Consider the following 14860-nt stretch of genomic DNA (forward strand, 5'->3'; position numbering starts at 1 on the left):
TTATTTATTTGTTGTTAGTTTTGTGAACAACAGATTGCAGAGTTTTGCTTGAGAAGACCCTAAGTGAGGAGTATATCCGTATGAGCTCTCTTTCTCTATTTGAGCTCTATAGTACGGTTCAGGACTAGGTAGGTACTCAATAAATGCAATATCGTTATAGTGTTATGGAGGGAATTTCTAGGCTGAATAGAATGTGGTTTGGATGGAGGTACCAAACAGACCTCAGGGGATCACACAGACCTTTGTTATTGACTCCGGTGGGTAGAGTTCCAAGGCAAGTTCCTTTTGGAGATTTTTATTTGGAAACCTGTTGCCTTTAAATTGAACCTCCAACTGTTCATGCTGCATACACATGAATAAGGTATGTTTTCGGTACTTCTTCCTTGTTACTGTAGAGCAGAGATGGAGAGGGAGTGGTTACACTGACACTACCTCTTTTTCTCAACACCTCCCTGAAACCACAGCCATGAATCTCCCATGACTTTCCTCCAACCAGGTTTAAAATCCAAGCCACTTAGATCCCAGGCCTTGTCTCTGGGAGGCAGAGCCCTATGTTACAGTGCTCTCTGTCCTGTTCTGAGATTTGGTTCATCTCTGCTAGGAAATATTACCTCTTCATTTTTCTTGGTACCCAGTCTGTTTGTTCTGGAAACTGGGCCCCTTGAGTTTCAGTTTGCCCTGCACTAAAAAAAGAAAATCCAAATTCCTAACCCTAACCCTAACCCTAACCCTCACTCCTACCCCTAACCCTATCCCTAACATTAACTCCTAACCCTAACCCTAACCCTAACGCTTTAATCTTACTCCTTTAAGCTTTTGAATCCTTTTGACCACTTACACCCCACAGTCTGCACCACTACCCTGCAGCCCTGCTTACCAGTCCCGAATCCTCTTAGAGTGCCCATTTTCAAGCCTGCTGGATGTGCTCTCTGAAAAAGCAGTTCCTTTAGTGTCTTCTTGTGGTGAAATACCATGCATTTCAATGTGAAACTTTATACAATCACACCCTTGCTCCACCCAGACCCGCCCCTAATGTTCCTCCCTCCCTTCATTCATTCAGTCAGTCATTTATCCTATCTAATAATAAACAAAGATTGAAATTAACCATACCTCCACTACGCTTCCCATTGGCTAATCAGTGAGATATGCAAATTAACTGCCAACAAAGATGGCGGCCAGCAGCCACACAGCTGAAGTGAGCAGGAGGCTTGCTTGCTCCAGTGATGGAGGAAGCCAAGCTTCCTCCCTGCTGTGACCAGGCTCTGAGCTCCACTCTAAGCCACAAAGTTACAATTATAGAAGCTAAACAAACCCCAGATACCTGCTTTCAGGAGGCCGTGGCCTTGGAGCTGGGGCGGCAACAAAGTTTCAATTATAGAAGGTAAATAAATCCCAGAATAAAAAAAAAAAAAAAAGGAGAGGCTGGGAACTTCAGTCGCTGGCAGGCTTGGCCTGCCAGAAAACCCTCAGCCTCTCATCCAGACTGGCCAGGCACCCCAGTGGGGACCCCCACCCTGAAGGGGGTGTGACCAGCTGCAGACAGCCATCAGCCCCTCACCCAGGCTGGCCAGGTACCCAAGCAGGACCCCCACCCTGATCTGAGACACCCTTCAGGGCAAACCGGCTGGCCTCCACCCGTGCACCAGGCCTCTATTCTATATAGTAAAAGGGTAATATGCAAACTGACCCTAACAGCAGAAAGACTGGGAATGACTGGTCACTATGACACACACTGACCGTCAGGGGGCAGACGCTCAATGCAGGAGCTGCCCTCTGGTGGTCAGTGATCTCCCACATGGGGGAGCTCTGCTCAGCCACAAGCCAGGCTGATGGCTGCCAGTACAGCGGTGGTGGTGGGAGCCTCTCCTGCCTCCTCAGCAGCGCTAAGGATGTCCGACTGCAGCTTAGGTCCGCTGGCAAGTGGACATGCCCCGAGGGCTGCCAGGCTGCCAGAGGGATGTCTGATTGCCAGCTTAGGCCCAATCCCCCGGGGAGCAGGCCTAAGCCAGCAGGTGGTCATCCCCCGAGGGTTCCCAGACTGTGAGAGGGCACAGGCTGGGCTGAAGGATCTCCCCGCCCCCTGAGTGCACAAATTTTTGTGCACCAGGCCTCTAGTCATTCAATAAAAATATGCTTAGAGACTAATATAACTTGCTGGAAATAGAGTCACTTTTCTTTTTATGCTCAAACTACCTACCTACCTTTGACCAACCCTTTAAGCTGGCTCCCCACCTTTTTTTTTTTTTTGAGGAGAGAGGGAGGAGAGGAGGAGGAGATCTCCTCATCCTTTTTGATACCATCACCTTTTTCTTTTACTTTTACACTTGCCTATTGTTTAGTTATAGGTGAATCTCTTTAAAACAAATCCAATTCAGAATTTAAAAATTGGATTAAGTCTGTTTAAGTTTAATAGGATAATGATTACCCAGGGGGATAAGTAGGGGCTGGGAGGAGGGGGGAAAGAGAGGAGAAATGGGAGATATCTGTAATACTATCAACAATAAAAAGTATATTTAAAAATGAAAAAAAAAAAATCACCCTAGCTCAGTGGTTCTCAACCTTCCTAATGCTGCGACCCTTTAATACAGTTCCTCATGTTGTGGTGACATCCAATTTCATTGTTACAAATTGAACATAATGAAAGCATAGTGATTAATCACAAAAACAATATGTAATTATATATGTGTTTTCCAATGGTCTTAGGCGACCCCTGTGAAAGGGTCGTTCGACCCCCAAAGGGGTCGTGACCCACAGGTTGAGAACCGCTGCCTAGCTGGTTTGGCTCAGTGGGTAAAGTGTTGGTCTGTAGACTGAAGGGTCCCGGGTTTGATTCTGGTCAAGGGCACATGCCCAGGTTGTGGGCTCAATCCCCAGTAGAGGGCATGCAGGAGGCAGCCAATCAATGATTCTCTCTCAACTTTGATGTTTCTATCTCTCTCTCCCTCTCCCTTCCTCTCTGGAATTTATAAAAATATTTTTTAAGTTGAAGAAAATCAATAGACATAACCCTAAACTTTGAAAGAAAAAAAAAAAAAGGCTAATGATTAGTACTATATTTAGACTGATTTCTTTTTATTTTTATTTTTTTTTCACATTATAAGAGAACATTTATTTAGAAAGTTACACAGGTAGTAGAAGTGAACCAGCTGGGCTGCATAGGCTCAGGAAATGAGCTATAGAAGCAAAAGAAGGGCTCCTAGAGCTTAGGAGAGAGAAAGGCAAGGGTAACATGCCTGGGGATTGGGGGTGTGGGGAGAGGCAGGGGAGAGGAAAGGTGTGGGCATGCTCATGAGAAGGAAAGTGCACCTAGACTGATTTCTACTTTCTTTGTGCGTTTTCTTTTCACTTTTCCAGCCTTCAGTTGGAATGGTTGCACTTTATTCCCTTCCCCTCTCCCACATGTATGTAAATTATATACAAGATTTAAAGTTACCATTATTTTTTTCTCATACATACTCAATTTTAAGAATTCAAACATTTTAGTCAGTTTCCCTATCCTTCTCCCAAATAATAAAATGCTCTTTAGATTTTTAACAGTGAATTCCCCACCTTCACACTTTCATGTTATTTTTGTCTATTATTTTAGGTCAAACTTACTTTATGCCCCTAAAAGTCATTAATATATATATATATTATATATATATAATATAATATATATATATATATTTTAAATATGTTTTTATTGATTTTACAGAGAGAGGAAGGGAGAGGGATAGAAAGACAGAAACATCGATGAGAGAGAGAGACGTCAATCGGCTCCCTCCTACATACCCTCCACTGGAGATCCAGAAGGCAACCTGGGCATGTGCCCAGACTGGGAATCAAACTGTGACCTCCTGGTTCATGGGTCAACACTCAACCACTGAGCCACACAGCCTGGGCTGAAAATCTTTTTTTTTTTTCTTTCCTTTTTTAGGACACAGATTATCTATGGGAAGAGGAAATTCCAAGATCCTATTGTGCCATCTCAGCTGCTGAAAGTATCCTTTTCCCAGAGAGGGAGGTGGAGGGGTTAAGAGATGGGGAGAGTAGAGTGAGAAAGTCTAACATACATACTTCTAACTAGAGATCAGGAGGAGACAGAGGTGGAGTTTAAAGATAATAGGTAAGAATTTTCCAGAATGGGTTAGATCCAATATTTAGATTCTGGAAACCTATTAAATCACAAGAGAAGCTCTTAAAAAAAAAAAATCCGCCCTAACCAGTTTGGCTCAGTGGATAGAGCATCGGCCTGCGGACTGAAAGGTCCCAGGTTCGATTCTCGTCAAGGGCATATACCTTGGTTTTGGGCACATCCCCAGTAGGAGGTGTGCAGGAGGCAGCTGATCGATGTTTCTCTCTCATTGATTCTAACTCTCTATCCCTCTCCCTTCCTTTCTGTAAAAAATCAATAAAATATATTTTAAAAAAATCCCTCATCTAGACACACTGTGAACACTAGGAGCTCACTGTCCATTACTTGGTCACATACCATACTTACTTTCAAGGAAAGAAAAGAAATATGCCTGTGTAGTAGACTAAAGGTGGCTACAAATTTTTTGTTACTTTTCCCATTGAGGGGAAGAGGCAGTGAGAGACACGAGGCTCTGGTTTGTACTTAGGGACTCCAGCGTGTCTTGGCAGATTCAGTTTATCGTCAGTCTTCCCTGCTTCACATCCAGCCTTCCCTGCTTCACATCCAGCCTTCCTTCCCAATTGCCAGCCCTGCTGACCTGCAGCCTTCAGACCCACCACTAGAGGCAGAGGTAAAAAAGCAGTCTTCTCCCTTTCCCAGTTTTATGAGGTCTAATACCTTTGACAGAGCTCTTGTCATTCATATAGTTCAGCCTTCTTGATCAAACCCAAGTTTATAGTCTTTGTCTTGGATGGCCACGAGCCTAGGTAAGATTTTGGAATTTTGTTACTATGCAAGAAGATGTAACTATGAGTGTTATGGGACAGGGACCAGCCCAGAGCAGGTCTGCCCCTGGCCAGCCTGTAGTGTGTGGGTCCTTGACTTCGTGTAGGAAAGATTTCATGACATGAGTCGAGATGGGTTTGAGAGTGTGTTTATTAATCCCGGGGACATCGAAACAAAGGAAGAGATTAGGGTAGAAGGAACAACAGGAAAGAGCTTAGGCCCTAGGTGGTGCTCTATTCTGACTCTCTTGAAATGTTATAGGAAAGATGTGAGCCAAGGCCAGGCTGCTTTAGCTCACTGGGAAGTGAAGGTCACAGTGACAGAAGTGAGCCTGGGCAGGGCTGCTTTAGCTCACTGGGAAGTCAGAGAAAGAGGGGGGCCTTGGAGACAGGGTCAGGGGGTAAGCCCGAGTTGAACTGCTGCTTCCCACTGCTATCCTGGCTGCAAGCCTTTTTTAAATTTTTTAAACTATATTTTTATTGATTTCAGAGAGGAAGGGAAAGGGAGAGAGAGGTAGAAACATCAAAGATGAGAATCATTGATTGGCTGCCTCCTGCAAGCCCCCTGCTGGGGACCGTGCCTGTAACCCAGGCATGTGCCCTTGACTGGAATCCAACCTGGGACCCTTCAGTCCCCAGGCCGAAGCTCTATCCCCTGGGCCAAAGCAGCTAGGGCTGCAAGTCTTGTAGGGACCCTTAGAAATAAAAAACTCTAATCTGGGAAGGGTCATGAGAGTGCTCTAGTGCAAGCTCCTGACGGCTATTTATTTATTTATTTTCTATAGGTGAGAATCTTAGGGGAGGGTGTCACTAGAACAGCGGTTCTCAACCTGTGGGTCGTGACCCCTTTGGCGGTCGAACGACCCTTTCACAGGGGTCGCCTAAGACCATCCTGCATATCAGATATTTACATTATGATTCATAACAGTAGCAACATTACAGTTATGAAGTAGCAACGAAAATAATTTTACGGTTGGGTCACAACATGAGGAACTGTATTTAAAGGGCCAGAAGGTTGAGAACCACTGCACTAGAATATTCATCAGCTTTCCAGGTGCATTTTTAATATGTTGATGCATTAAAATGAGTGTATAGATGAGTTTGGGATTATCCTTAGGTCTGTTTTACTGTTATCTTCGATCTGTCTGGCTTTAATGTTTTTTTTTTGTTATTTGTTCCCCGACTTCATCTGTCCTCAGGTTTAGCTGGCACAAATGGCAATAAGTGGGTTTTTGTTCTCTATTTTCTCAGGCCAGGGTGGTTTAAACTCTTTATTCTCTGGTTAGGAAGGGGAGGTATAAACCATTTGCTCTCAAGTGTCTTTGGTTAGGGAAGATAAAGTCTTACTAGTATTATTCACAAGCTGGCTGCAACTTGCCCAAACTGTTTGGCCTTGTTTAATTTTCTTGTCTCAGTTTCTCCATTTCACTTGCCCAGGAATTTTCCTAGCTTCTTATTATCATGCCACACTATGGGTCAACCATTACTGGTCTTTGCCACATGTAATTTCCAAGGAAGAAAACTATAGTTTTTCACAGTCCCCACTTATTTCACTTTACTCATTTATGTTTCTTTTTTGGTTCTTGTAGGCACACAAGTGTTTAAATGTAAACAAATTAATGTAAAACCAAACAGCTGTGGTCAACTGAATTATGCCAGAGTTTCCAGCTTAAAAAAAAAAAAATCATCCCTGACCCTGACCTCTCTCTTTCCCTTGTACTCTACACTGAATCCATAGCAATCTACTTTCAATATACTTGGACAATCTGATAATTTTCACCACTTCCACTGTTACCAAAAGCCACCATTATTTATGTAATGGAGGATGGCAATAGTCTTTTTAAAAAATATATATTTGTATTGATTTCAGAGAGGAAGGAGAAGGAGAGAAAGGTAGAGACATCAATGATGAGAGAGAATCATTGATTGGCTGTCTCCTGCACGTCCAGGACTGGGGATCAAGCTCACAACCTGGACATGTGCCCTGACTGGGAATCTAACCATGACCTCCTGGTTCATATAGGTCAATACTCAATCACTGAGCCACGCAGGCCACGCAGTAGTATTTTTGTGGCTGCTAATCCTCACCTGAGGATATTTTTCCATTGATTTTTAAAGAGCGGAAGGGAAGGGGAGAGACACAAAGAGAGAAACATCAATGTGAGAGAGACACATGGATTGGTTGCCTCCCGCATATACCCCGACCAGGGCCAGGGCTCAATCCTGTAACCAAGATACATGCCCTGGACCGGAATCAAACCTGGGACTGTTCAGGCCGACACTCTCCACTGGGCCAAACTGGCAGGGGCTGGGCAGTAGTCTTAACACTCACTTCCTTTGTTCCGCTTGTGCTCCTTTACATTACCCCCCTCTTCTCCTCCCCTAAGACCCAGATGCATCTTTTCACATAAACTGATACATGTTTTCTTCTTGCTCTTCAGTGGTTTTCCAATGTCTGAAGAATAAAAGCCGGATTGCATGGCTTGTAATGCAGATGATGAGATGCTCATGACTTGTTGAACTAAGAGAAACGCTCTGGCTTTGCCCTGGTAGGTTGCTGGGGTCCAGCCCCAGCAGGTCCAGGGGTCCCCAAAGGTGTGGACGGTGTCGGCGAAGAAGGAATGACACGGAGACAGCGTTCAGTTGATCAGCAGCCCAGCCAGGATCTCCAGCCAGGATCTCCAGCCAAGTTCTGGTCTGGATCTCCAGAGAGGTTCTGCTTAGGATCTCCAGCCAGGTTCTGTGTCCATGTTCTCTTGCTAGGTTCTCCAGCCAGGTTCTGTAGCCATGTTCCCTCACTAGGTTCTCCAGCCAGGTTCTCTCCAGGTTCTCCAGCCAGGTTCAGTCACCAGGTTCTAGTCAGGTTCTCTTGCCATGTTCTATCCAGGTTCTGAAGCCAGGTTCTGTCTCCAGGTTCTTCAGCCAGGCTCTCTCGCTAGGTTCTGTCTCTAGGTTCTGTTGCCAGCTTCTGCCCAGGATCTTTTGCCATGTTCTCTCCAGCGAAGTTCTTCTGTCTCTAGGTTCTGTGTAGGTTCTGTCTTCTAAGTTCTGTGTTCCAAGTTCTGTGTTCTTACATCTGTATTTATACCAGTTGATTCCAATCCTATCAATCTCTATTACAAAGGTTAGGGCGTTTCTAATCTCCATTCCAGGGAGTAAAGATTATTTAGCTTAAGCATGATTGTTCGTAGTTAAAGTGATTAATTACCCGCCTGGCACTTAGTTAAGAGGTTTTATTCCCTCCCTAACTTCAGGGGAAAATCCCTACTTGGGGAAACAACCTTTCTCAGAGACCTTGGTTAAAACACATAGTGCCAAGAAGGTGAGCAAACATATTAAGAACAGTATGCCATATATGCCAGGTCCTTTGAAACAGTAAGGATGGACCGGCTCCCGGCAGTAGGTGAGGTGATGTAGGAGAGGAGGATCTCTATCTATGCCCTTGTCCTTCGTGGTTGTCACTGACATAACCCAGGGAGCGCATGCCACCAAAATGGGCAGTGAAGATGTAACCTTTGTAAATCGGTCCCACTTTATAAATGCATTGAGACTTCTTAAATGCATTTATTTACCAACTCATATTCAAAAGATTGTCTAATATATGATAAAAATCACACTCAACACCTATGAGTCACTTTAATGGCCATTTTATTTACATCAAAACTACAGTTAAGCCCTAGCTGGTTTGGTTCAGTGGATAGAGTGTCGGCCTGTGGACTGAAGAGTCCCAGGTTCGATTCTGGTCAAGGGCACATGCCCGGGTTGCGGGCTTGAACCCCAGTGTGGGGAGCATGCAGGAGGCAGCCGATCAATGATTCTCTCTCATCATTGTTTCTATCTCTTACTCTCCCTTCCTCCCTGAAATCAATAATAATAATAATTAAACTACAGTTAAGTGTAAGATTTCCTTTACCATAGTAATATTTTCCATGGAGGATCTGAACCGGTGATCTCTTGTTGCATGGGATGACTCTCAATCCACTGAGCCCTAGAGTGTGGGTTTTAATGCATTTTGTATTCTGGGAGATAGCAGTCTGGGGGTCCTATCAGGATGAGAAGATCTAAAATCCCCCAAATCCAAGAAGGGTAACACCCTCAGTAAAACAGAAAAATTTCTGTTCTGCAGATTGAGATGGTGAGACTAGAAGCCTGCCAAATATGGCTTTGGGTACCAGTGGTTGAGTGTCGACCTACAAACCAAGAGGTCACGGTTTGATTCCTGGTCAGGGTACATGCTCAAGTTGGGGGCTCAATCCCCAGTGGGGGGCTGTTAGTGGGGGGTGTACAGGAGGCAGTTGATGAATGATTCTCTCTAGTTGTATATGTTTATATATATCTCTCTCTCCCTCTCCTTACCTCTTTGAAAGCAATAAAAATGTATTTTTTTTAAAAAAGGTTAACCCAGTGTTTCAGAATTCGTATGTCTCCTACGTCACACAGGCAGAAAGTATGTGCACAGTTCTTTTTCTGGAGGGTTTTAACTCAGGCCTTGAAGAATGACCACAGATAAAATGCCACGGAACACAGACTCAGACACAATTAAAAGACGGATGGGAAAGACTTCTGTATTAGTATTAACTATTACAGTAACTGTTAGCATAAAAATTCTCTAATATTTTTGATAAGTAGCCTTCTCTATTTTCTAAGATTTAATAAAATTAGAAATAGATGTTGAATGTTTGAAATACATTGTGAATTATAAAATACCAGATGCCCGTTGCAGGAAGATTCCTGCAAGAATAGGGCTTCGCTCCTGTCTCTGCTGCTCCTACCCCGCCCTTCTCTGCTGCTTCTCTCCCACCTTTCTCCGCTACCTCGGCTCCGTTGCTTGGCTTCCTTCTACGGTGTCTTCAGTCTTCACTCCCAGCAGGTATATGCAAATTAGCCGCCATCTTTGTTGGCGGTTAATTTGCATATCACTCTGATTAGCCAATGGTGGGCGTAGTGAAGGTATGGTCGATTTGCATCTTTGTCTTTTATTAGTATAGGATTCTCTGGCTTTTTACTTTAAAAAATATTGATTTTAGAGAGAGAGGAAAGGAGAAGGAGAGAAACATCATTGATTGTGGAGAGTGCCTGGGAAGGCACATTGAGCATTTCTTTAATTATTGCCAGCTGAATCCAGTGGTGTTGGCAGAGCCACATCCTGGAGACATACCATGCCAGAGGCAGGTACATCGTCTGCCTGTCCCTTAGTGCAAGTGCCAGGGTGTGGGTTTCATTATCTAAGTTCAGCAGGCACAAGGAATGGACACAATTATCCAGGCTTAGCCAGGAGTGACGATTACAAAGAAGCCACAAGAATGAAAAATTATAGCTTGATCTTTAATCATGATTTCTCATAATTTCCTTTGTTTTAAACTTTAGTAAACCTTCCCGGAATCATGCTGTATATAATAAACAGGGTGCACTGGCTCTGGGTCATTGTCTCTCCATCAGAGGACAGCTGTCTTACCCGGTCCCAGCTTTTCCCCTCTGTCTCTGTGTCTGTCTCTTTCATTTTCTCAATCCCCAGCCGCCCCTACTCAGGACTTGTGTCTGCTCTCTAGCCACGCTGGTCCCAGTAAAGAGAGAAATATTTTATAATTGATCAATTGCCTCCTGCGAGCCCCTACTGGGGACCCAGCCTGAAACGCAGGCATGTGTTTTGGTGCATGGGACATGCTCAACCAACTGAGCTACACAGGTTAAGGCTTTCTAGGCTTTTTATAGGATGACATTAACCATTGTTTGCAATTTCTTCCCAATTATTTTCTTCATTTGACCAAAGTTCACCTAATAAAGATAGAATAATGTGAGAGATTTCTTTAGTTTATTCTTTTCCCATCAAAATGTTGGATTCATATTGGGAGAAATATTAGAACATTTAAATATCATTTTCTTTGAATAGTACTTATTATGTGATGGTCAGAGTTCTAAGCACTTTACATATATTGACTTATTTAGTGCTCACAATAAGCAAATAGGTTGTTACTATTATGATCCTCATTGTATAGAGAAGAAAAGGAAGCACAAAGAGGCATGTTGCCCAAGATCACACACCTAGGAAGTCTTCAAACCTGGACTGATTGACTATAGAGTTGCACTGACCCCATGCTATACTGCATCTAAGAATGTTTTTCCATGATTATAATGTAAATTAGGATCCCTTGATTTCTTTGATTGCATCGTTCATTTCTGCCTAAACATTAGTACAATTTAAAACAATTAATTAAGCCCTTTCCAGGTAGCTCAGTTGGTTAGAGAGTCTTCCGGATACACCAAGGGTTTGATCTTTGCTCAGGCCACATACAAGAAACAACCGCTCCCCTCGCCAGTTTTGCTCAGTGGTTAGAGCATTAGCCTGCCGACTGAAAGATCCCTGGTTAGACTCCGGTCAAGGGCAAGTACCTGGGTTGTAGGGTTGATCCTGGATCCCCTCTCTGGTTGGGGTGTGGGAGGCAACATATCCATGTATCTCTCTTGCATTGATGTTTCTGTTTCTCCTCCCTTCCACTCTCTCTAAAAATCAATCAAAAAGAGGATGAACAAAATAAAGAAAACAACCACTGAATGCATAAATAAGTGGAATAACAAACTGATTCTTTCTCAAAAAAAGATTATTTAAATTATTAAAAAATAAAGAAAATAATTAATTAGTTTAATGCCTGTCTCCTTCTCTAGGCTATTTTTCTTTGAGAGCAGGAGCCATATCATACCATTTCCCTGCCATATACCCAGTGCCCAGCACACAGTAGATGGTCAATAAATAGTTAAGTGAATGAATGCATAAAAGGTAACTAGGGAAAATTTTTACTTTATGGAGTAACATCCCCATCTTGTGGAATTTTAGAATATTGTCATTAAAAATTATAAAAAATATTTTTAAATTTTATTTATTGATTTGAGAGAGGGAGGGGGGGAGAGAGAGAGAGAGAGAGAGAGAGAGAGAGAGAGAGAGAGAGAGGAGAGAGAGAGAGAGAGAGAGAGGAGAGAGAGAGAGATTTGTTATTCCAATTATTTATGCATTTAATAGTTGCTTCTTGTATGTGCTCTGACCAGAGATGGCATCGCAACCTTGGCATATGGGGGCAATGCTGAAATTAACTGAGTACCCGGCTGGGGCAAAACAATGTATTTTAATAGGGTACGTTTTCACAGGAGAATTGACACTCAAGTGGTATTTCCCAGACTTGTATTAGAGTCTTTTTTGTTGGACTGGTCCTTTTGAGAGGTGCTATATTTCGTTTACTAGGTTTGCTTGGTGAATCAGATTTCGCAACTAGGTAATGAGCCGGCAGCAGTTTACATGCAGAGCTCATTTGATATGTGGCAAGGTAGAATCCATGAACAAACTCTTGGATCACAATGATCATTCAGGCACACGCGGGTCCTTTCCTTGCAGCGCTCAAACAGCCCTCAAAGTGGTTCTCAACCTTCTGGCCCTTTAAATACAGTTCCTCATATTGTGACCCAAATATAAAATTATTTTTGTTGCTACTTCATTATCTGATATGCAGGATGGTCTTAGGCGATCCCTGATAAGGGGTACAACTCCCCATTACAGTTGTACCCACAGTGTGCGATGGCTACAGTGGCATCGTGTAAAGAAATAGCCTCTGCCCTACCATCACACGCTAGGAGGAGCAGATTCCACTCCATTTTAGAGATCTTAGGTTTTATTTGTATGCTTTGCACACATAATGTATCATGATTAAAAAATATATATACCAATGTGTTAAGAGGACTTACTTCCCTTGATCTACCTATTATGGGCAGCTCATTTTACGAAGTTAGTAAACCTTGCTATTCAAATGGTCGAATGCATAATGTTTAGCCAGTCTGATTATAAATGCAGATTACAGACACCAAGTCTTTTCCCCGCTTCTTTGAACCCACACTAGCCAACCATGGAGGCGGGAGGTCTGAGGCGCCAGCCAAAGCCGCTCCCTCCCCGCGACTCTATGGTCCGCAGGTTACTCTCATTACTGAGAACTCGATGGTTCCGGGGCGGGCTGGGAGGCTGCGTTTGAAGACCCGGCGGGAAGATGACAGGCACACCTGTCACCGGGCCGGGTTTCTCCCGAAGGGGAGGACGCTGGAACTGTGGCTGTCGCTGAACAGCCGGGAGGGGTTCGCGATGAGTCTCCCGCGCCGGGGTGGGAAGCGGCGGCGTTCAACATCAGACTCGGACTCCTTGGGAAGCAGCGCTGACCGCAGTGACAGCCGCCTGCTGCCCTCGGAGCCGGTGCTGAGCCCGCCCGCCGGCCTGGGGCGCAGCTGGAAGGACAGTGGCCGCCGTGTGGCCGCAGCAGCAGGTACTCCCAGGCCTCTGGGACAGGGGCGAGGTGGACAGGTCAGCTGCGCTCTGTGTAGGGAGGTGTCCGGCCCGCGAGGAGCTTGCTTGTTAGCACGATCTACTAGGTTTCTAAGTCATCGTCTCAGTTTGACTCGGGGCCGGCGTGGCAGGTCACTTTCCGTCCAGACAAGGGCGTGCTTTTCCGCTTATCTTCGGCGACCGCGTGGCAGTAACATTCAAGTGTTTTCTGGGTCTTTGGAGCTTTGCAGAAACAGCTTCCTGGTTGGCCAAATCTCGTCCCCTGTAGAAGGCTCTCTCCTAAAAGCGCCCAGTACTCCTTACAGATTCCTCACTGGACGTGCTTTATGGCAGGTGTGCTTTATATGGCTTCCTCCCGACGCAGGAGTTCCAAAGTACAGCGGAGGGCTCACCACGGATGTCATATGTTAAGTTAAATTCAACTATTAGTTAACTTTTTTCTTTTTTTCCTGAAAGGGGAATGCAAGCAAACAGTTCCTGATGATCAACTAGACAAGCTGCTGTTGGCAAATTGGGGACTTCCCACAGCGGTTCTGGAGAAATACCACAATTTCGGTGTAAAAAAGATGTTTAAATGGCAGGCAGAGTGTCTTTTGCTTGGAGAGGTTCTGGAAGGAAAGAATTTAGTCTATTCAGGTATTTAAATTTGTGCAAATTAATTTATTTTAAAGGCATTATGAAAGTGAATACTCTATTGAGGTAGTTATGGTTTTTTTTTTTTTTAAAAAAAGGTGGTTGAGACAGTGCTTTATAACTAGAAAAAAATCTTAAAATATATATGAAAAGTGGAGTCTCATATGCATATTTAAGTTATGCAAAATCCATTATATGGCTGGGTTGGGGAAGGAAAAAAAGACAACTTAAAGAGAGCTATTCTGCTTGCCATTCCTCTCAACAAACTTATGTCCCAGAGTAAATGTGCAATGTGCTCTTTCTCCAGTCTCAATTGTTTTTCAGTTTATGAACATTATAAATTATATGCGTATAAATTGACCTGTGTGTACAGGATTGAATACATAAAACCATATGTAATATACTTTATAGAAAATTTATACGGGCTGTCAGGGGCAACTCTGACATGCATACTTTTAACAGGCGAGGTGGACAGGTCAACTGCACTATGTGTAGAGTGAGGAACTTGCTATACTGACTTTAGGAACTAATTCATTGGTAAAATGTACTTCCTTAGTTCTCTGAAATTGTGAGTCTCAGGTTTTTTGTTATTGCTGCAAAAAGTAGATAACTTGTCAGTAGATATAATTTCAGGCTGTGGAGTCAGACTGGTTGGGTTTGAAAACTGTATTGGCTGTGTAACCTTGCAAATCACTAGAGAGAGAGAGCATGAGAGAGCACTTAGAACAGCTTTTTGGCACATAGAAAGTACACAGTAAATGTGAACTTGTGGTAGTGGTTGAGTGGCTTGATCATTTCAGTTGCTAAAAACCAAAATATGGGTGTCTTCATAACTCTGATCGCCAATTCATGTCAATTAATCACTATGTCCAGTGTCTATAACCTCTAATAACTGATTCTGACTACCTCTTTCTGTTCCAAGTCCATTACCTGTTTTACTATCTTTCTTTATCTCTTTTATAGATTATGCTCACTATTATCTTTCTTCTAGATTATGCAATAGCCTTATAA

General features: G+C 43.6%; 1 protein-coding gene across 3 annotated transcripts in view; it reads left to right on the top strand.

Annotated features, from left to right (window-relative positions):
- Positions 1 to 13018: 13018 nt before the first annotated feature.
- Positions 13019 to 14860, top strand: part of POLQ (DNA polymerase theta) — a gene marked incomplete at its 5' end in the record, with an annotated part of 114114 nt that continues 112272 nt past the window's right edge. Inside the window, 2 exons of one of the 3 annotated variants that reach the window (XM_081086877.1) lie at positions 13019 to 13226; positions 13673 to 13852. In XM_081086877.1, coding sequence (XP_080943003.1) covers positions 13019 to 13226; positions 13673 to 13852 — 388 coding nt within the window. Of the gene's footprint in view, positions 13227 to 13645; positions 13853 to 14860 lie in introns of all 3 variants that reach the window. The other 2 variants (XM_081086878.1, XM_081086879.1) reach the window with 2 other exon arrangements.

The sequence above is a fragment of the Myotis nattereri genome (assembly GCF_964212035.1).
Source record: "Myotis nattereri genome assembly, chromosome: 3".
In the NCBI taxonomy this organism is placed as follows: Eukaryota; Metazoa; Chordata; class Mammalia; order Chiroptera; family Vespertilionidae; genus Myotis; species Myotis nattereri.